We start from the raw sequence: 24,216 nt of genomic DNA, 5'->3' as shown, positions 1-24,216 counted from the left end.
AGAGTTGACTCATTGGAAAAGAGTCTGATGCTGGGAGGGATTGGGGGCAGTTGGAGAAGGGGACGACAGAGGATGAGATGGCTGGATGGCATCACTGACTGGATGGACATGAGTCTGGGTGAACTCTGGGAGTTGGTGATGGACAGGGTGGCCTGGCTGCTGCGAGTCATGGGGTCGCGAAGAGTTGGACACGACTGAGCGACCTAACTGAACTGAACTGATACTTTAGTCACTGGGGATACAATGGTGAGGGAGAAAAAAACAACAGTCCTTATGTTCATGGAGCTTTCAGCTGAAAGATGGCCATTAGTCAAATGACTACTACAAATCAATGTAAAAGTACAGTGTAATGCAAGGTCAAATATGCAGACAAATCTATGAGTTTCTGGAGTCTCAATATATTGATAGTTAATATCTGCAATAGGAACAGAAGCCATCCAGCAAAAGAGGGTTAGAAAAAATGGTCTATAAAAGAGACGTATATGCAGAGACTCCAAGACAGGTGAGAAAATAAGTCTACTTTGTGGGTGCGAGGGGTAAGTTATGTCAGGGGGATAATCAATTCACAAATCCAAATGAATAAGCCTCCCCCACCACCAAAAGCTCCATTTAATTTTGCTGTAGCTGATTTCAGGTTTATACTCCTGTCTTAATGACAGTACATTTTTTATTATATTTGAAAAAACTCAAAGAGGTTTGCTAATTAAGAATTACTTACTTATCTAATTATTTGTTCATCTAATTACATAGATTTCTCCAAGTAAAGATCATATTTACAGAACATGTTACATGTATAAACAGTAAATGGATTTATAAGCCAAATCACCTGTGAAGTAAATGCTAAGAAAAGTTCAGAGTACATAAGATGAATTAGAAGAGAAGTTTTCAGAAGCTTTAACTATAAGTAAGGTGAAAAGATAGCCTTCAGAAAGGGAGAAAATAATAGCAAATGAAGCAGCTGACAAAGAACTAATCTCAGAAATATACAAGCAACTCCTGCAGCTCAATTCCAGAAAAATAAACGACCCAATCAAAAAATGGGCAAAGAACTAAACAGACATTTCTCCAAAGAAGACATACAGATGGCTAACAAACACATGAAATGATGCTCAACATCACTCATTATCAGAGAAATGCAAATCAAAACCACTATGAGGTACCATTTCACGCCAGTCAGAATGGCTGAGATCCAAAAGTCTACAAGAAATAAATGCTGGAGAGGGTGTGGAGAAAAGGGAACCCTCTTACACTGTTGGTGGGAATGCAAACTAGTTCAGCCACTATGGAGAACAGTGTGGAGATTCCTTAAAAACCTGGAAATATAACTGCCTTATGATCCAGCAATCCCACTGCCGGGCATACACACAGAGGAAACCAGAATTGAAAGAGACACGTGTATCCCAATGTTCATCACAGCACTGTTTATAATAGCCAGGACATGGAAGCAACCTAGATGTCCATCAGCAGACGAATGGATAAGAAAGCTGTGGTACATATACACAATGGAGTATTACTCAGCCATTAAAAAGATTACATTTGAATCAGTTCTAATGAGGTGGATGAAACTGGAGCCTATTGTACAGAGTGAAGTAAGCCAGAAAGAAAAACACCAATACAGTATACTAATGCATATATATGGAATTTAGAAAGATGGTAACAATAACCCTGTATGCAAGACAGCAAAAGAGACACCGATGTATAGAACAGTCTTTTGGACTCTGTGGGAGAGGGAGAGGGTAGGATGATTTGGGAGAATGGCATTGAAACATGTATAATATCATATATGAAATGAATCGCCAGTCCAGGTTCGATGCATGATACTGGATGCTTGGGGCTGGTGCACTGGGATGACCCAAATGGATGGTATGCGGAGGGAGGTGGAGGGGGGTTCAGGATGGGGAACACGTGTATACCTGTGGTGGATTCATGTTGATGTATGGCAAAAACAATAAAATATTGTAAGTAATTAGCCTCCAATTAAAATAAATAAATTTATATTAAAAAAAAGAGAAGTTTGTTAATTTTCCGATATATTTTCTTAGGTGATGATGGTAATGAAATTTCTGATATAATTTAAAAACCGCTCTGTATTGAAAGAAAAACACTACATAATAACCCACACCAGGTGAAGATAAGGAAGCAGATAGCTCATCATTAAATATAGGTAAGTTGAAAGTACATTGTGAGATATACAGCATGCTAAAAGTCAAAGTATAAAATAAACCTTGGAACTTGGAAAACCTCTTGAACCCTGCAAATATAACATGAACTTTCAATAAAACAAATTTTCAGCAAAAACTAATTCCCTAGTAAGCACTCTTGATATAAATGCTGCTGCTGGGCTGCCAAGAAGCATAATTTACCAGTTTAAGTGGGAAAAAAGGTACTTTGAAAACAATTTGGAAGGCAAGGTAGAATAGAATTTCTTCTCTTTTTAAAATCACTTTTACACAGCCTGTTATTGTACAGACTCCAATATTAATCATTCATCCCAGCAACTGAGTTGTCTTCCAAGCCCTGACATTGCATGTGAATCATACATAGGAACCTTGCAACAGTCTAACCAATAGCTTACTTCTGAAACCTGAGTGGTGGTTTTATCTGTGAAGGTCCCTGAGGGAATTGGTAGCAGATGTGAGTAACTTCTGTATTTCTGACCAACCAAGTTAAGTGCCCCCAACACATCCCAAATGGCTGTGACACAGCCACCTGTTTTACAGATGGACACTGCTCACCCAAGGAACAGAAATAATGACAACCACTGAAAGATGAAGATAGGCCCTAACACTAGAAACAGTGTTAGTTTATCTGGTTCATTAATAGTTTCATCTGAAACTTTGATGCCAAGCTATCTATAGAGGTCATATTTAGGGCAGTAATAAGCAACTGGTTCACATCAAAAAACTTTTGACTTTCTTTGGTACCAATAAATTGGAATACATGATCCTTTATAGATTCAAAGGATTAGATCTGATGGACAGAGTGCCTGAAGAACTATGGACAGAGGTTCGTGAGATTGTACCGGAGGTAGTGATCAAGACCATCCCCACGGAAAAGAAATGCAGAAAAGCAAAACGGTTGTCTGAGGAGGCCTTACAAATAGCTATGAAAAGAGAAGAAGCAAAAGGCAAAGGAAAAAAGGAAAGATATGCCCATTTGAATGCAGAGTTCCAGCCAATAGCAAGGAGACATAAGAAAGCCTTCCTCAGTGATCAATGCAAAGGAATGGAGGAAAACAATAGAATGGGAACGACTAGAGATCTCCTCAAGAAAATCAGAGATACCAAGGGAACTTTTCAAGCAAAGATGGGCTCAATAAAGGACAGAAATGGTATGGACCTAACAGAAGCAGAAGATATTAAGAGGAGGTGGCAAGAATACACAGAACTGTACTAAAAAGGTCTTCATGACCCAGATAATTATGATGGTGTGATCACTCACCTAGAGTCAGACTTAGAATATGAAGTCAAGTGGGCCTTAGGAAGCATCACTACGAACAAAGCTAGTGGAGGTGATGGAATTCCAGTTGAGCTATTTCAAATCCTAAAAGATGATGCTGTGAAAGTGCAGCACTCAATATGCCAGTAAATCTGGAAAATTCATCAGTGGCCACAGGCCTGGAAAAGATCAGTTTTCATTCCAATCCCAAAGAAAGGCAATGCCAAAGAATGCTCAAACTACGCACAACTGCACTCATCTCACACACTAACAAAGTAATGCTCAAAATTCTCCAAGTTCAGCAGTACGTGAACTGTGAACTTCCAGATGTTCAAGCTGGATTTAGAAAAGGCAAAAGAACCAGAGATCAAATTGCCAACATCTGTTGGGACATTGAAAAACCAATAGAGTTCCAGAAAAACATCTATTTCTGCTTTAATGACTATGCCAAAGCCTTTGACTGTGTGGATCACAACAAACTGTGGAAAATTCTTAAAAGTGATGGGAGTACCAGACTATTTTATCTGCCTCCTGAGAAACCTGGATGCAGGTCAAGAAGCAACAGTTAGAACTGGGCATGGGAAAACAGACTGGTTCCAAATTTGAAAGGAGTATGTCAAGGCTGTATATTGTCACCCTGCTTATTTAACTTAAATGCAGAGTACATCATGAGAAATGTTGGACTGGATGAAGCACAAGCTAGAATGAAGATTGTCAATAACCTCAGACATGCAGATGACACCACCCTATGGCAGAAAGTGAAGAATAACTAAAGAGCCTCTTGATGAAAGTGAAAGAGGAGAGTGAAAAATTTGGCTTAAAAATCAACATTCAGAAAACTAAGATCATGGCATCTGGTCCCATCACTTCCTTGCAAATAAATGGGGAAACAGTGGAGACATTGACAGACTGGGCTCCAAAATCACTGCAGATGGTGACTGCAGCCATGAAATTAAAAGACACTTGCTCCTTGGAAGAAAAGTTATGACCAACCTAGACAGCATATTAAAAAGTAGAGACATTACTTTGGCAACAAGGGTCTATCTAGTTAAAATTATGATTTTTCCAGTAGTCATGTATGGATATGAGATACAAAGAAAGCTGAGCACCGAAGAATTGATACTTTCAAACTGTGGTGTTGGAGAAGACTCTTGAGAGTCCCTTGTACTGCAAAGAGATCCAACCAGTCCATCCTAAAGGAAATCAGTCCTGAATATTCATTGGAAGGGCTGATGTTGAAGCTGAAATTCCAGTACTTTGGCCACAGCCACCTGATGCAAAGAACTGACTCATTTGAGGACTCTGATGCTGGGAAAGATTGAAGGAAGGAGGAGAAGGGGATGACAAAGGATGAGATGGTTGGATGGTATCACCAACTCAATGGACATGAGTTTGAGTAAACCCAAAAGTAAGCTTTTGAGTATAAGTTTGGTGATAGACAGAGAGGCCTGGCATGCTGCAGTCCATGGGGAAACAAAGAGTTGGACAAGACTGAGCAACTGAACTGAACTGATCCTTTACAGGATTTAGATATCAGCTTCTTTTATCCTAACTATTGCGAGAGTGACATATAGAAGACAAAAGCTTGGTCAAATACTCTTCAGACATATATTTAATTGTATCTAATATCCAAGTTACCTTTGAAGTATCAGCTTCTATTTCAACATCAAGCTCATATTAACGACCTGGGGATTTTTTTTTTTTAATTTTCTGGTCAGGGTAGTGTTCGTGGAGTATCTTACTGGAAGCTGGTGATCTCAAGATCCCTAGTGTCTGTTCCCAGAGTGATTGTTTCCTCAATGCTTCCTAAACTTCAGCCATTAGAAGGACACCTCTGCAGTTTTGGTAAGTCACATCTCAGGACAAAATGCTCTATTATTTACTTAATTTTTTCTTAAACTATTTAACTTTCTTAAACTTAAATTATATAGAAGTCAACACAGAAATATGTGTACTTTTATCTAACATGGAACACTGCTGACCAAAATAATAGTTAACTGATAAAATGAAAAGTGTAGAAATAGAAAATAATGCAAACAGACATGGTCCACAATAATGTAAATGGACACTAGCTGTACATTTTCAAAGTCTCTGAGAATGTGACCTTTGCTCTTTTAATTAAAAAGGCAGATTAACAAGAATTGGAAAATCATTTGTGACCAACCTAACACCATACTGAATTACTCTCATTGATTTAACCTAAATGATTGAAACAAAATTGAAAACAGCATGGATCTTACTCTGCTTTGTTGTCTATGGTACCTTATCTTTGCTTTGCAAAATACTTGGCTACTCAGATCATTAAGCCAGTAGTTCTCAACACTGGCTGTACAATAAATTCACCTGGACAGTCTTTATAAACATACCAGAACTCATGAAGCTGCATCTCAGAACAGTTAAATTAGGATGGATAAGAAATGGAGAGCTTTTAGCTAATTCTAATGATCAGCTAGTATCAAAACTCGTTAAACTCCTGAGATTTTATATTCTTCATCTTCACTCCTCCTGGAACGAAAAGGCTCAAGACAGTCACCAACATCTTCTCCCTAGGTTTAAAGCTCCACAGTCAATAAATGCAAAAAATAATCATCAAATTAGGTTGTTTAGTGCTGGATTTATAAGCAGAGGAAAGTATCCCGGTACATATTTTCATTCTGGAGGATGGGTGAGAAAGTAATATTTGTGAAACAGGAACTATAGGTCAAGCACAAGGCTCATTTCCTTGACATTAGTTGCACTGACGTACCTGTTGTCATTTTAAAAACAATAGTCATTGAAATAATTCAACACAGTGATAGGTTTCTACAGAAACTGTTAGTCAATGTGAATCACCCTAAGATTACTCTGAACTGATGTGACAATTCTGACAAAGAATGAAGGTGTTTCAAGTCATAATATCTAAGAGCATATCTTGAGTGGCAATCACATCTCACAGATCAAATGTCTTTTTTCTTTTTGTTGTTTTTACCCTGATACAAGAGGTTTAAAATATACTGGGAGTAGATCTGTCCCTTGTAGAATTATAAAGTAGCACATAAAAAAATGAAACCCACTGATACAAAGGTACAAAAAGCCACTGTTTCATGGAAACTTGAGCAAGCAATTTGTGCCAAATGTCTTGCGTTGACTTCCTAGTTCCAATTAATTTTGGTGTGTAATAAATTACTCCCAAAATTTAGTGGCTTAAAAAAATGATGATCATTCACACCACTCAACAATGTGTAATCTGAGCAGAGATCATCAGCTCATCTCAGTTGTAAACCTTATCAGCTGGGGCAGCTTGAATGGGGACAGTACCAGCTTACATGACTGTTGAGTGGTGTTGGCTAGTGAGTGGAAGCACAGCCCTGCTCTTAAGGTAGACCTCTCTGTCTACCTGTTTGTACTTCCTCATATTATGCTGGCTGGATTCCAAGCAAAACTGTACCAATACAACAAGGTGGAAGCGCATGCATTTTTATGAGCTAGCCTCAGCAATCACAGAGCTTCACTCCTATTTTCTTTATCAGTTAAGGCAGTGACAAAGGTCTACCTGGGTTTAAGCAGAGACGCATTCATTTCACCACTTGATGAGAAACAGTGTCAAAGTCATAGTGAAAGAAGAGCAAGTTGGGCAAAGTGTGCTTGTGTAGCCATTTTTGGAAAACACCATGAGCCACGTCCCTTCAGATCCATTCTGTAGCTGCCATACTGCCTCTTTTGAGGGTAGGTGACCTACAAAGACTATACAAAATGGTCCTCTTACTTTCTGTCTTTTCCTCGGCTTCCTCCCATCAGCAGTTCTGAGAGAGGGAGAATGGTGAGTTTATAGTTTTTGTTCAAAATTCATCCTTGCAGGGTTGTTTTAAGCTGACTGTGCCAAGAAACCAAAATAGATGTGAAAAACTCCAACAACCCTGAGCTAGATGTCCTTGCATGTCAGTAGCCTGTGTGATAAGCCAGAGAAAAGATACCCACAGTCAGAGAGAATAAAATCATACTCTCTCCTAGGAGAGTTGTTCACAAAGTGATCATGCTAGCTTTATTACGACTTCAGACCAAAATATTCCAACAGTTTTCCTGATACTCCAGAAATATAGATTTTTAAAATCTCAAAGTGAAAGAAAGAAAAGTGAAAGTGAAGTTGCTCAGTCATGTCTGGCTCTTTGCAACCCCATGGACTGTAGTCTGCCATGCTCCTCCATCCATAGGATTTTCCAGGCAAGAGTACTGGAGTGGGTTGTCATTTCCTTCTCCAAAATCTCAAAGTCTTATTTAAAAATATAACAAAAAAGATGAGAGACTGAGAGAGTCAATTCCTAGGCAGGTTGATAAGAAGTCCAGGGTCCCCAAGGAGGTCTCAAGAAGGAGGAAAGGACAAATGTCTTTTTTTTTTCTCTACATTCCTTAGTCTTAGTCACATAAAATGTTTTAAAATGTTATATAAATTAGTCACATAAAATGTTTTCCATAACTGATGATTACGCAACAAACAACTCTGTTTAAACTTTGTACTAAGGATTATATAATATATCTTGCTTGAGGACAGTTTCTCCTTCTTGAAAACCTGACTAATCCTGTTATCTTAAAATGTATATTATGGGAGTGGGTCTAGTAAGATCTTTACAACCTTGAGACATTCTTTTGATCTACTGTAATAACCAATTAAAAAGCATATAACTCCCTTACTAACACTAGCGAGGGGGGCACTCTCCATCCCCCTTTTGATGTCTATGTCAGAAGCTTTCTCTGCCCCTTTTCTTACTTTAATAAAACTCTGCTACACAAAAGCTCTTGCGTGATCCCAAAGCTAAATCTTCTTCTTCTTTGGAGATCATGAATCCAACATCATTCACTGTAAGCTATCAAAGACAGAAGGTTGGACGTCAAATATTATCATTAGACTATTTTTCTAGTAAAAAGCATCATCTAAAATTTTCAAGTCAGTATTAATAAATGGTTTTCAAAATTAGAGTATTTACTGTAATAAAAAAATGGCTGAAATTCCTGGGTTTTGTGTCTAAAATTTTCAATTGCCCAAAATGAGCCATTTATTCTTCACTTTCTTTTTCATGTCCAGATCAACTATATGGTATAATTAAATATTATGTCTTGTAAAGTAGAGTAATTTTCTTTCTGAAATTGAGACATAAAAATCAAGCCACTATGGACAATTACAACTCAATAATAAAAAGTCAAATAACCTAATTAAAAAACAGAACAATCACCCTGACTTCTGATTTTCAACTGGCATATAAACAGTTTAGCAGTCATCACTCTGTTCTGACAACAAGTAAAAAGCTAAGCAACTCCTGTTAAATCTGACAGAGAAGTGAGGTCAAGAATAAAACCACTACCTCTAAAATGGAGAGACAATAGGCAAATACAGAGAACCACAACTTTCCGGAGCAGAAATCCAACAGCAGAATTTTCCCTGGAAGCCAGTACTGGAGTAGAAAAATCTGAACTGTGATTGATGAATTTCTGGAGGGTCAGCAGAACAAGTCTAAGAGCTAACACTCCTGGGAACCCAGGACATAGGTGGTTCCCCACATTTTTCTGAGTTTTACCTCCAGGAACTCAACTGGATCATCATAGTGAATAATGATTGAAGATCTTCTCATACTTCTGGGAGGGGGAGATAAAATGAACCATTCTGCAACAAGCCACAGCACTATATTCTTCTTAAAAAACAAATTTTGCCTTCAGAAGAAACTATTTTACCAGAGCCTAACCTGCTGGGGTTTTGTAATAGCCTAGTAAATCTTGTCCATGGGGTCGCATAGCATCACACATGACAGGAACACAGCACCACCACCTCTTTCTAAGAAAAATACCCAAATATAGCTTTCCACACGGGGGAAAAGAAACACACAGCTCCAGTCCCTCAGCCATCCTATCTCACCAAATGGGTGAGGAGGAGACAAAGAACTGGTGAAGTTGATAATTCAGGAGGACAGGTTCACCAAAACAATGGGACCAAGACACATAACTAGAGAATACTCCCTCTCACTCCCATACTTTCCCACTATATTTGTAAAGCCCTATTCACTGCACTTCTTTTAGCCAGTACATCATTCATGGGTTTCAAGAGAAAACTTACACAGCATATTAAAATGCAAAACACAACAGTATTAAGAGGTTGAATACACATCGGAACAGGCATCAGACATGGCATGAGTTATCAGACCAGAAATTTTAAAGAACTATGATTAATATGCTAAGGTATTTAATGGAAAAAAAATAGGTAGTATGCAAAAAATGGAAAATGTAAGCAGAGGAATGGAGATTCTAAAAAAAAAAAAAACACACAAAAAACTAAAAAAGAAATATGTGAGTTGAAGGGCAAGTTCCTATCATCTATAGGAAGCAGTATAAGACAAGGCACCTGTTTTCTTAAGGATCTGTAGAGAAGAAAGTCTCCTTAAAAAAATTCTTAAATTTAAAATTAAAAATTTAATTTTAGTTTTAATTAAGGAAATTTAATTTAATTAATTTAAATAAATTAATTTTTAATTAAGAAAAATTCTTAAATCTCCTTAAAAATTCTTAAAAAATTCTTAAAAAAGAAAGCCAGTGATCAAAAATACTGTAAAGAGATAAGTAATGACTTTGATGGGCTCATTAGTAGACTAAACATGGCTGAGAAAACAATCTCTAAGCTTGAGGATAAAGTGTGTATGTGTGTGACAATCAAATGTTCCAAAACTTAAAAGATGAAACAACTGAAAATAAAGAAGAAAATACTTAAGAACTGTATAATGGTGGTAACAGAAGGAGAAGAAAGAAAAAAAGGAACAGAAATAACATGTGAAGCAGTGGTGATGAAGAATTTCCCAGATTTATATCTGAAATCAAACCACAGGTCTCTCTCCAGAGAGTACGAAAGTGATAAAGGCCAGAAACACAGGCCTAAATAAGAAAAGAAGAACATCAGAAAATAAATAAGTAAAATATTCTTAATTGATCTCATAGTTTTTTTCAAAATAACAATTCACTGCTAGGAGGAAAGTGAAACTAAACATATTCTTGCCATATGTAGGACCATGGGAAAAACAAGAGAATTCCAGAAAAAACATCTGCTTCATTGACTATGCTAAAACCCTGGACTGTGTGGATCACAACAAACTATGGGAAATTTTTCAAGAGATAGAAATACCATACCACCATACCTGCTTCCTAAGAAATCTGTATGCACGTCAAGAAGCAACAGTTAGAACTTGACATGGAACAATGGACTGGTTCAAATTGGGAAAGGAGTACCTCAGGCTGTATATTATCACCCTGCTTATTTAACTTATATAAAGAGTACATCAGGCAAAATTCCAGGCTGGATAAAGCACAAGCTGGAATCAAGATTGCCAGGAGGAAATATCAATAACCTCAGATATGCAGATGACACCATGCTTATGACAGAAATCAAAGAGGAATTTTTCATCAACCAAAGACCTCTTGATGAAAGTGAAAGAGGAGAGTGAAAAAGCTGGCTTAAAACTCAACATTTAAAAAACCAAGATCACGGCATCAGGTCTCAGCACTTCATGGGAAATAAATGGGGGAAAAGTGGAAACAGTGACAGATTTATATCCCTGGGCTCCAAAATCACTGTGAATGGTGACCGCAGCCATGAAATTAAAAGACGCTTACTCCTTGGAAGGAAAGTTATGACCAACTTAGCATATTCAAAAGCAGAGACATTACTTTGCTGATAAAGGTCTGTCTAGTCAAAGCTATGATTTTCCCAGTAGTCATGTATAGATGTGAGAGTTGGACCATAAAGAAGGCTGAGTGCTGAAGCATTGATGCTTTTGAATTGTGGTGCTGGAAGACTCTTGAGATTTCCCTGGAGATCTCCCCTGGAGATCAACCAGTCAATCCTAAAGGAAATCAACCCTAAATATTCACTGGGAGGACTGATGCTGAAGCTGAAGCTGAAGCTCCAATTCTTTGGCCACTTGATGCAAAGAGCCAACTCTTTGGAAAAGACCCTTATGCTGGGAAATATTGAAGGCAAGAAGAGAAAGGGACAACAGAGGAGGAGATGGTTGGATGGCATCATCGACTCAATGGATATGAGTTTGAGCAAGCTTCGTGAGATAGTGAAGGACAGTGAAGCCTGGCCTGCTGCAGTCCGTGGGGTTGCAAAGAGTTGGACACGACTGAGTGACTGAACAACAACAACAACAACAAAAAGGACCTAGAAATCTTACTCCTTGATGTTTAACCAGATTGAAAACTTATGTCCATACAAAACCTGCACACAGCTTTATTCATAATTTCAAAAACTTGGAAGTGACCAAGCAGGCCTTCAGGAGGTGAGTGGTACACTATTATATCCAGTACCAAAAAAAAAAAAGAAAAGAAAACCACCTCTTAAGCCACTAAAAGATAGGCAGGAAATAAAAATGTACAGTACTAAGTGAAGTAAGTCAATCCAAAATGGCTATATACCACGTGATTCCAACTACAGGACATTCTGGAAAAAGGCAAAACTATGGAGATAGTAAGGAAAAGGCAATGGCACCCCACTCCAGTACTCTTGCCTGGCAAGTCCCATGGACAGAGGAGCCTGGTGGCTGCAATCCATGGGGTCACGAAGAGTCGGACACGACTGAACAACTTCCCTTTCACTTTTCACTTTCATGCATTGGAGAAGGAAATGGCAACCCACTCCAGTGTTCTTGCCTGGAGAATCCCATGGACAGTGGAGTCTGGTGGGCTGCCGTCTATGGGGTTGCACAGAGTCGGACACGACTGAAGTGACTTAGCAGCAGCAGCAGCAGCATGGAGATAGTAAAGATTATAGGATGCCAAGGGTTTTTAGGACACTCTAAAGTTGATGATGATGATAGATGTAGATCTCTTTGAACATACCAAAGCTGTTTAATGGTACACTTTAAATAGTTGAATTATGAGAATTATTTCCTAAAAAAGCTTTTAAAATAATAAGTCATCAGGAATAAAAGATAATGCTGTGATTAGCAGATACCATTTACCTCCTCATTTGGTTTGACTGATTTGTTCATTTATTGGATTTGTTAGTTTTAAGCCTATTTTTGACATTTTTCAGAATGTATTCATGAACCTTTGGCTCACCCCAAAAATAAAACCAAAATTACAAACTGCTAGTTCATTCCTCCACCTCCAGAGATGAGATATTTTAAATTTGCAAATCATAGATACAAGCAAACACCTGTTATTTACAATGGTGGATCTGAAAGAATTATAAGCAATACTGAATGAATTATTACTGACTCAGAACTTCCTTTGGAGATTTTTTAAAAGTATCTGTACATAGCTGCATTTAGATTTTCATGTGCTGGGATATATACAAACATATTTATAGATACACAAACATACACATTAGTATCTCTTTGGTGGTAGCTTATAGTTTTCAACTGGCTAACTGGAGGATGGGTCCCGTGGTGGAATCTCAGTATGTCCTAAGATCAACAGTAAACAATAGATACCCCCACCCCTGAGAAAAATTCAATTCCTAAAAATTGGAGTGGTGACATTTTATAGAAGTTATGTGGGGAACAATATGAAATTAACAGCAAAATCTCCCTGAAATATTCTGTAAATATCTGCATATCTCCCAAAGTTCCTCTCCCATAGCATTAGCCTAACTTCTCCAAATTTTCTAATGTTACTCTCCATGAATACTAGTTTTAAAATCTTCATATTCCTCTTCAAATTGCTACAGTTTGAATTTTCCATTCAATCCAAGAAAAGTTATGAGAATTATTAGGAAAAGAACAATACAGATTTTTTTGACTACATGAAAATGAAAAGTTTTATTCTGAGTGATATAATAATAGACAAGTTTAACACAAAAGTGGCATACTAAAAGAAGACATTTCCAGTGAATCACACTAAGATAAGATATAATTAAGAGTCTGACTATATAAAGACCTACTGTAAACCTGTAAAACAAAAGACCTGACTTCTAATGGAAGAAATGAACAGAGGATACAAATCTGCAAGGTATGGAAGAGGAACAGGAAATGGCCAGTACATACTGTGAATTTGTGTGTAATATTTCCTGCTATGACCTAAGGAGAACACTGTCTAAAGGACACAAAAAATACGTGAGATTAAAAATCAATTATATGAAAATATCAACATCATTACTTTGTTTCTAGCAGAAATAAAATAGGTCTGATTTAGCTGATGGTTGTCTTGAAGCAACGTGTTCTACTTTTGCGATCTGGGGAAGTCATTCTCTATTGCTAGATTTAAAATAATTTTTTGAATATTCTTCTGTATAATAATTCAGGCAGCTGGGCTTTTGTAAATTTCTTGAGCTAGAAATTAGGCAAATTTTTTTTGTTTTCTGCAGAAGTTTCATGCATTTCATAAGTCAGTATTAAGCCCCAAATTTTCTTGATTTGGAGGAGTCTGTTATAATTCTGAATCTTCCTTAAGTATCCAAGTTACTAATAAGCAAAATGGAAAGATTCTCAATTTTACTGTTTATTCTGAGAAATGAGAAACTGTTCATAAAGAGATAACACTTCTCAACCACCTGCTTGGGAATTTTTTTATTTAAAAACCTCAAGGGAAAAGATGTGTGGAAACGACTGGGGAAACAGGCACCGTCCTGCTCTGCTAATGAAGCTGTAAATTGTTGCAGTTTTCCTAGAGAATTCTTTAGAAACAATCCTACCAGTGGTGCTAGTTGTAGTAACCACAACAACAGCAGCAGCAAGAGCTAACACAAGTTGGTCCAAGTATTTTATGCATACCTTAGAATAAATTACTATTATCATGTTAGTTTTATAGATGAGTAGATAAAAGTTTTATAGATGAGGCAAATAAAGATAAACAACAGTTCACAGGAGAATGAAACAGGTTACAAGAGTTGGAATTTTGAATGCAGATGATTCAGTGATGTAACTATACGTATAATTCCAATCCTATCCAGCAATTCATACCTGAACACATATCCTCCAGAAAACAACCTGGGAATTGCTGACAAAGTGTCATTACTCTTCTTTCAGAACACTCTAAACTTTTCTTTTCTTTACCTCAGAATTGTCCCAAGTGGAATCTGACTGATAGTCATTTTGGAACCATGGAAAAATCTAAGAAAAATGAAAAGCCTTACGATATATAGCTCTTATATTTCATCTAGGAGCACGGATGGTTTTTATTATTCTTTCCCTGTGCTTCTCTACATCCACCCATTCATCCTAAGAAAGTACTGTAGCTGGCTTTATTTAGACCTTCTGCACTTGTGCAAATTATTAACATATATTTTAATCTATCTTTTGAGGGACATTTTTGTATACTTTTCATTGGTTATTGTTGACACATAAATAAGTCTATTGCTTTTTGTGAATTTATTTTGTATCACAGTAGTTGACTGAACTCTGGTTAGTTTTAAAAATTTTTAGAGTTGATACTATTCGGTTTTGAGAAGCCCTAGTAAGTCGGACACGACTGAAGTGGCTTAGCAGCAGCAGCGGCAGCAGTATCATTTTGTTCTCCAATAATGATAATTCTGTCTCCTTATTTCACAAATTAGACATTTATTCTTGTTCAGATCAACTGTATTGGCCCAAAACCCTCCAAATGGATTTAAGGTAATGGTCTATGTGAAAGTCGCTCAGTCACGTCCAACTCTTCACAACCTCATGGACTATACAGTCCATGGAATTCTCTAGACCAGAATACTGGAGTGGGTAGCCTTTCCCTTCTCCGGGGGATCTTCCCAACCCAGGGATGGAACCCAGGGTTCCCGAATTGCAGGCAGATTCTTTACCAGCTGAGCCACAAGGGAAGCCTGAGAATACTTGAGTGGGTAGTCTATCCCTTCTCCAGCAGATGTTCCTGACCCAGGAATCGAACTAGGGTCTCCTGCATTGCAGGTAGATTCTTTACCAACTGAGCTATCAGTGAAGTCCAAGGTAATGGTACTGGTGTGTATTTTGTCTTATTCCTGGTTTAAATAAAAGGATTCCTGGCATTTCCTTTAAAGATATTTTTGAGGTGTGAAGAAGCAATTATTTCTTCCTATATTGGTCATTAATTTTATTGAATGTCTTATAAATGTCCATTGAGGATACAGTGGTCTATTTTATTATATTTATTGGTATGAAGCATGCACATTTCTGAAACCATCACTGAGTACTTATAAAGTTTATTCTTTTAGTATAATGTTCAGATTTTATTAGGACTTCGCTGGTAGCTCAGATGGTAAAGCATCTGCATACAATGTGGAGACCCAGGTTCGATCCCTGGGTCAGGAAGATCCTCTGGAGAAGGAAATGGCACCCCACTCCAGTACTCTTGCCTAGAAAATCCCATTGACAGAGGAGCCTGGTAGGCTACAGTCCATGGGGTTGCAGAGAGTCGGACATGACTGAGCAACTAAACTTTTCAAATTTTTTTGCTAAAATCTTATTTAGGTTTTCACACTATAATCATGAAATTAATTCAAATTTACTAATTTTTTGTAATCTTGCCAGGTTTTGTCCTCAGGAATATACTAGCCTAACAAAATAAATTAGAAAGATTTAAAACTTTGTATATTTTCAAATAGCTTATATAACAATTTATCTATTGCCAAAAAATTGAAAAAAATTACCAGTAAAACTCTAGTTTTAGAATCCTTTTTTTGTGGGGGCAGGGGGTTACACAGTTTTTTTTATGATTATGGATTTACAAAGGAATTCTTATTAATATTGATCATTTATATTCTTCCCAAAAGTTTATATTTAATTGAGTTTTCATACATATGACTTGAATGTGGAATGCTGTTTATTAATTCTTTCTTACCTATCACATTCTCTTTCTCATTTCTAATTTTAGCTGTTTTAACAGCTGTATTCTTCATTAGTATCTTTCAGAGCTCAACCATTGCTCTTGGCCATTCCTCCATCCTTCCATTTCTTCCTCTATCTATCTCCTTTCTATATAATTGTTTTGTTATTGTTATTTTCTAAAATTCACAAAGGTGTGAAAAGGATGAAAAAGAAGGTATATTTTTTAATTTTAGGATCAATGGTTTATATGTATGTTACTTCCATTATGAAATAGTTTTTTTCTAATTTTTGGCAAACTATCTGTTGATGATTAAAAGAGGAATTCTCAGACTACGTGATAATTTTGTTTCTCACTTTTCTCTTTGTTCCTGACTTGATACATTTTAATGGCATATTAATTAGACTATTATGATTCATGATTACTCTTTATGGCAGAGCAAACATTTTACAAAATAAATTTCCTTTTTTACATTAAAGGTTTGCCTTGAATTACTATTGTTTTTTTTTATTTTATTTTTTTTAATTTTATTTTTAAACTTTACATAATTGTATTAGTTTTGCCAAATATCAAAATGAATCCGCCACAGGTATACATGTGTTCCCCATCCTGAACCCTCCTCCCTCCTCCCTCCCCATACCATCCCTCTGGGTCGTCCCAGTGCACCAGCCCCAAGCATCCAGTATCGTGCATCGAACCTGGACTGGCGACTCGTTTCATACATGATATTATACATGTATCAATGCCATTCTCCCAAATCTTCCCACCCTCTCCCTCTGCAACAGAGTCCATAAGACTGTTCTATACTTCAGTGTCTCTTTTGCTGTCTTGTACACAGGGTTATTGTTGTTTTTGAAATTAACACTTGTTAGCCTTTTTTTTCTTCTGTTAAATATGACTGATAAGTATTTGCACATCTTTTCACTCATAGTGTTGGTTTTGTTTTAACTCTGGCTGTTTTTATAGATTTTAGCTCAAGTTATAAGTTACTTGGTCTGACTTCTGCTCATCTTCTTATAAATTTAAATCTTGCAGGGTTTCTACTGGGGTGGAGCTTAATAAACACTGTATATAATAAACACATTCCTGGGATACTAATCACACCTTAATAAGGAACTGAGTCTATATGCCTGGGTGGGCAAATGATGAGCTAGTAAAACAAGCTCAACTTCAGCTATTTTGTGCAATTCCCTTTTTCCAACAGGCATTGAAGAATTCTTATTTTTTCATCCCCAAATAGTTTTGTGGGAGGAATTGTGAGGGGCTATTGTACTATGCTCAAGATGAATAAAAATAATTCTTCTGGTGGAATCACCAACTTTTATGGGCTCATTGCTGAATACAGTCTCCTAATGATCTTTCCAAGTCAGTTAATATTTTGAATTTGGACAAGGTATAACATTTATATGACACTCTAAGTGGAAGATGTTTAAAAACACAGTGTATTACCACTGGTACTGTTTGGAATGAGTGCTTTGCCTCGGTTCTGTATTTCAAATGCACATAAAACCTCTTACAGAATTTCATATCATAAAATAACTGGTATTTTCAAACCCTTAGTCATCATACCCAAATAATTCTATGAAATTAATCAAGTCAAAGTGACCATATTGTGTTGTTACACACAAAGGATTTCTTTCAAAGATACTCTTTCCTGCCATCGAGGGCTGGGAAATACATCAAGACTCAGGCTCACAAGGAGTGGCTGTCACTCGACTGTGATTGTGGCCCGTGGGAGATAAATCACACTGAAGGCAGTCAGTTCAATGAGTGGCAGATTGGTTGTCACTGCTAAACCTCTTATTGCTTCCAGTGACTTTTATCCACACACATTCTAATCCATCACAGATCCAATTCCACAAACCGTGTATAAAGCTCTACAGTTTGGCTCTATACATTCCTCATTTCTAAACTATCTGCCCCACATCAGGTTTATCAAATATACAGGGGACTCATGAGATGTTTAGGTTTGAAAGTTTCAAGCTATAGTCAGTCTCCATTATGTAATATATCTAAGTCCAAAAGTTAACTTATCACAGCAAGCCAAATTATTTTTGAACGTTCTTAAAAGCATACTTAAGTTGTCAGGCCCTTTAAATCCTTAGGTACCAGCCAATAATGTTCCTTCATTTCTCCTGTGCTTGGGGCTATTATCCCCTTTTTCTTGTCAGTAGAAGCTTGCTGCTGCTACTGCTGATAAGTCGCTTCAGTCCTGTCCGACTCTGTGCGACCCCATAGACAGCAGCTCACCAGGCTCCCCCGTCCCTGGGATTCTCCAGGCAAGAACACTGGAGTGGCTTTCCATTTCCCTCTCCAATGCAGGAAAGTGAAAAGTGAAAGTGAAGTCGCTCAGTCGTGTCAGACTCTTAGCGACCCCATGGACTGCAGCCTACCAGGCTCCTCCGTCCATGGGATTTTCCAGGCAAGAGTACTGGAGTGGGGTGCCATTGCCTTCTCCACAGTAGAAGCTTAGATATATTTAAAAGCAGAGAAAGAAAGATGCTATACTGGGTACTGGGTGAATGATGCAATTCCTCTTTTTTCTTTCTCCTTTTCTCTTTTTCTTTTCTTTCTTTTTTTTTGGAGGGGGAGTGAATGGCATAGAGTTCTGTTGATTAAACATGGGTATGATAGAATGCTACTGTAAACATACTGTTGGGACTGTGTCTCATCCTATTACTGTGCATATATGAAATTTAAGTGTATACACAAACCCACATACATTCTTACCTACATATACACAACTACATATGAAGATATCTAAACAGGCAAAAGGAGAGAGAACAGTATTCTTGGAAGAGGGATCAATGTGTGCAAAATCTTGTGGTGGGAGGGAACATGGCAAATACTAAAAAGTTTTGGGAAAAGCAACCAGAAAATGGGGAACATAAAGGACCCCAGGCAAGGGTATCATCTAGTGAGCAAGAGGATCTAGACCTCACCTGTACCTGAACACAAACTCCCTGCTTCTCTATTTATACCACATACATGCGCCTGCAAACAAGATTTGCTTGGCCAACAGTGGACTTAAGTGGAAGCCTTTTACTGTTGACTTAGTTATACAACTTTGATTTGTCGTATGGAACAAAGCCTGTATTTGACCTATATTTCTCCTTGGTGATGTGTCAATTTGCTTTACACAATTAGCTTAACAAGCTTTTCTGAATGTTATACATTCTGACAGAGCAGAAACCTGAACTGCAGTTGAGACAGGAGGTAAGTAGGCGGGGCACAACAATAAGATTAATGAAGCAGGGGTGCAGCCTTTAGGATGTGATAAAAACTGGATGGAACTGGCTGAATGCAAGGTGGAACGGAGAACAGTCTGGTCACTGACTTTTAGCTCATTGTATCTTCATTTCAATACTCAAAACCAGTCTCTTGTGCACCATGAGAATTCAGAGGTGGACCATAAAAGATCAAAAAGTGGGCAGTAGCCCAGTTCCTGGGGATCTGCATCCTTCCCTGGAATAGTTAGAATATTCTTCGGAATCCTTACAGCATGCAATTACTCAGTCCATAAAAACCAACAATCCCATGCCCTGGGGCCCCTCTCACTTTCTGAGGAGGTCCCCATTCTGCCTATGGAATATCTGTCTCTCTAAATTTGCTTTCACTTTACTCTGGCTTGCTCTTGAATTCTTTTCTTCATGAAGCCAATGACCCTCACTTGGTGACCTGTATTGGACATGACAATTTCCTCTCCTCCAACAGTCATCACACTCCTTTGGCATGATGTACAAGTCTATACAACAGATTTAATCTAAATGGTTAGAGGTTGTTTTGAGCTTCTGGGTTTTTCTCGAAAAGTGTGTGCTTTTTATAACAAATGAATACTGAGTACTCAGAGTAGTCTCAAGGACAAGTGGCTGAAATAGTTTAAAGCTGTATGCTTGATTTTCCATTTTTCAAATTCTTTCTCTCTTTTTCTTAAAAAAAAATAAATGGTTCTTAGACTATCCAGCTTTCTAGACAACTTTCCCACTTGGCAACTCCTTCCTCACATTCCATTGCTTTTGAAAACAGGGAATCTATCTATGAACACAATGCGATAAAAGAAAAGCAGACTTTCTAGATATTAACGTGGATGCTGCAATGAACACACAATCAGAGGATAAAGTGTTGTTATGTGACTCCCTTCTCAAGCAACAGAAAACCAATTTATTTAATAGCCTGTACTTGAGGGTAATGTCATCTTGTAGGGCTTACCATTTTACATTGATGGGAGAATATTAAGTTAACTAATGTGACAAGTCAATAAAAAATTCATAGGCTGTGATCAAGGATGTTAGAAAAAGAACAGAATTGGCAAGTGATAGGGTTAATTCATGAAATTGCATGGTTCAGATACCCGAGTCTTGTAGAGAGATGGCTGACTTAATACTTTTTATGTAGAACCTATCAGCAGCACAGCAGCAGTTAAGTAACATTATTATCTTGAATATTCTCAATTCTAAGATCCTCTTAAGAAAGCAGCTGTCTACTTCAGTCTTAGCAAATGTTTCTTTGAGGATGTTTGATGCATATAAAATCAAAATACTTTGAATTTTTAGTATATCAACATATATTTCTTTAGCATTAGCTCAGATGGAGGACATTGTATTGGATAAAATATTATCAACAGTTTAAAATCCAGAGGATAAATCACAAATACTGTTATCTACAATATGCAGAAAAGCAAAAGTTTTAAATCAAATTGTTTATGAATTAGAGTAAGAGCTGGGTTACAGGAGAAGCATTTTTCTGATTGGATAAGCAGTTATTGTGAAGGTAACATTCTTGCCTTTTTTTTTTTTTTTTCCCCTCCCCATTGCCTCCTCTCCAAGAAAATGCAAATGATAAACCCTAAGCATGGAGTAAAGAGCTGGCAGAGGATACTGGCATATGCCTTTTCCTGTTGTGATCGAAGAGATTGGTGATTTTTAAAAAAAGCATTTAAAGCAATAGTGAAAGAAATGGTAATGCTTTGTAGCAACTGATGACGTTCTTAAAAGCCTTGAATTGGTCAGAATAATTTGGAAAGTTAACTAGAACTTTGAAAACAAAAGCCAGATGACAGAAAATAGAAACAGCATTGAAATTGCACTTAACTGTGGCTAGATATCTAAACATCTTCAATTTCTTGAAAACCATTTGTAGAGGGTCAGTAGGGCTGCTATAACACAGTAACATAAGCGGGGGGGGCTTCAAACAACAGAACTTTGTCCTCTTAGAGTTTTGGAGCCAGAAATCTGAAATCAAGATCTCTCTCCAAAATTTCTAGGATAAGACCCTTCCCTGCCTCTTCCAGGTTCTGGCAACTCCAGGAACTCTAGGACTTGTGGAAGCAAAACTTCACAGTGCCTGCCTCCATCTTCACAGGGCCATTTTCCTTGTGTCTATGACTTTACAAGGTGATCTTCTCTCTGTGTGTTTGTCTGTGTACAAATTTCCCCTGTCTTATAAGGACAACAGTCATACTGGATTAGGGTTCATCCTATTCTAGTATGACATCACCATAACTTCACTAACTATTTCTGCAACAACCCTTTCCAAATAAGGTCACATTCTGAGGTACTAGTGTAAAGGACAAACTCTTTCTGTGTCACCTTTATGGTCAACCACTCTACACACACTTAGAACACCAAACGTGTGTGTCTTCCGTATCAGGCAAATTTCCAACACTAGGTCTGGTAATTCAATGACAGGCAGTCCTATAATTCAATTCTGGTATTAACTGCCTGGAGATAGCATCAGATTGAGTCTCAGATTGCCATTTGTACTCCTCACCAATCACTTATAAACTGACGCTTCCATGACATGCTCCTTGGGCTCAATAATGTGCTAGAATGACTCACAGAGCTCAGGGTAGTACTTATTTATTTTATGATGCTTTAAACATGAATGCCATAAAGGATCATTAAGAATGCACCTAAACATCCAGAGGAAGAGATATAGGGTGAGATCCTGAGGGGTTTCAAGTGAGAGAATTTCTATCCCATGGATGTGGGGTGTGTCACCCACGAAGCATGTAGCTATGTTCACCAACTCAGAAGCTCTCTGTGGTGAAAAGTATTTTACTTTTGGGATGCTTCTGGGAGCATCATCACATAGGCCTGGTCAATCATAAGTTCAATCCCCAACCCTTCCCTCCTTCCTGAAGGATGGGGATGGGGTAGGGAGTGCTGAAATTCCAGGCTTCTAATCATGGCTTGGTCTTTCTCATGACCATCCTGAAGCTATCCAGGAGCCCACAGATTCACTTCATTATGGCAAAAGAGGTTTCATCACCCTGGAAACTCTAAAGATTTTAGAAGCTCTTTGCTAGGAACCAGGGACAGAGACTAATAATTCTATTTCACAGCTAGGCATTAGGATTAGAACAGATCTTTTAAGGGAACACCATTCAGGTGGCTCAATTGTAAGGAATCTGCCGGCCAGTGCAGGAGACACAAGAGACACAGGTTCGACTTTGGGTTGGGAAGATCCCCTGGAGAAGAAAATGACAATCCTCTCCAGGACTTTTGCCAGGAAAATTCCAAGGACAGAGGAGCCTGGCAGACTACAGTCCATGGGGTTGCAAAGAGTCGGAAACGACTGAGCATACACACACACATTCAAGTTTTAACACCATCCTTTGAAGTTGCACACAATCCTGACACATTACTAGGCCCATGTATATACATACGTACTTTTAATAAATACTTTCAAATGAATATAGATGAATTAACCATCATACTGTTTTGTCCATAAGGAGAAAACCCAGATTTCATAATGATGCACCACTGACATCTTAGCCAAAATGAGTGAAGATAATCTTGTGTCGATGCAAACTGGCTGGCAAGGAAAGCTGGCCTTGTGATTCTGGATTCACAGACATGTGGCCAGGTATGAGGTTTAACTCTGAGTGGTTCACAACACTGAGTCCCTTCTCAGCAGTTCTCCTCAATGTGTCTATTTTCCCTTGAAATTTATAATTCTTCCTCAAGTAGAACCATCACACATGAGGTGAAAAAATGGACCAGAAGAAAATATATGTGTAATTTGGGGACTCACATATTTAAACTTGGATCTAAGTTCCACCACTAACCAGCTCAGTGACGTTGGACAGATTAATAAGTTTACAAATCCTTGGTTTAAACACCTGCAAAATGACAATTCTTACCACTAACATCCAGCACCACTGCAAGAATTAACTGGGATGAAGAACCTGACCTGATACATTGGAAGCACTTCATAAATGTGAACTTCATTCAATTTCATAACATTTTATGTTGAAAATAAACACTTGCATAAGAACACCTTCCCTTCTGGAAGGGAATACTCATGACAAAAGTATCACAAAGTACCGTTAACACAAATACAAATTTATGTTCATGTTAAAGTAATATTTAACATAAACACAACAAACATTAATTTTAAATAAAATTATAATTTACAGATTGAAATAAATGTGATCACTTTCTGGTAATTACAATGATAAAGTTAGATCACAGATCACTACAGAATTGAAACCCTAGTTGTCTCAAAGAACAAACATTACTGGCGCAACACATATGTCCCTGATGTTTCTATGGGGATAAAACATCAGAGACGTGTAAAAAGCAGGAGGAAACTGTCACGACTTACCCCACCAACTTTCTCAAAGTGAGATCCATCTTTCCTAAAATCTGCGAGGGCCCCATTGAAATACCAGGTAAACATGGTAGCTAACAGGGGGTCGTGTTGCACCTGGCAGGGCAAAATGACGCTCTCACCCACGGAGACATCCATGTTGGACGGTGCCAAGGTTATCCTCGTTGGTTCTATTGGGGAACCAATAAAGTGTTCAGCAAAGCTTCAGCATTTTTATTTCAATAAAAGCAATTTTCAGAGGCAGATTGTTAATCTCACTTACAGTATGCATGTTTGTGTAGGTATATATATGTGTATGTGTGTGTGTGTGTGTAAATATACCTCTATATAATGAAAAGTCTTCAGGATTAAAACAGACATTTTGATGAAGATCCATAATATATTTCACTGCACACACAAATTCTTGTTAAAAGAATT

At 37.7% G+C, this 24,216-nt stretch overlaps 1 protein-coding gene across 4 annotated transcripts in view; it reads right to left on the bottom strand.

Moving 5' to 3' along the window:
• Positions 1–24,216, bottom strand: part of CNTN3 (contactin 3) — a 402,840-nt gene that overhangs the window by 55,201 nt on the left and 323,423 nt on the right. For all 4 annotated transcript variants that reach the window (XM_070776321.1, XM_070776319.1, XM_070776322.1 and 1 more), the window contains exon 13: positions 23,794–23,969. In XM_070776321.1, coding sequence (XP_070632422.1) covers positions 23,794–23,969 — 176 coding nt within the window. The remainder of the gene's footprint in view (positions 1–23,793; positions 23,970–24,216) is intronic.

Source organism: Bos indicus, chromosome 22, assembly GCF_029378745.1.
Source record: "Bos indicus isolate NIAB-ARS_2022 breed Sahiwal x Tharparkar chromosome 22, NIAB-ARS_B.indTharparkar_mat_pri_1.0, whole genome shotgun sequence".
Taxonomy (NCBI): Eukaryota; Metazoa; Chordata; class Mammalia; order Artiodactyla; family Bovidae; genus Bos; species Bos indicus.
This window is presented reverse-complemented; position numbering and strand designations above follow the sequence as displayed.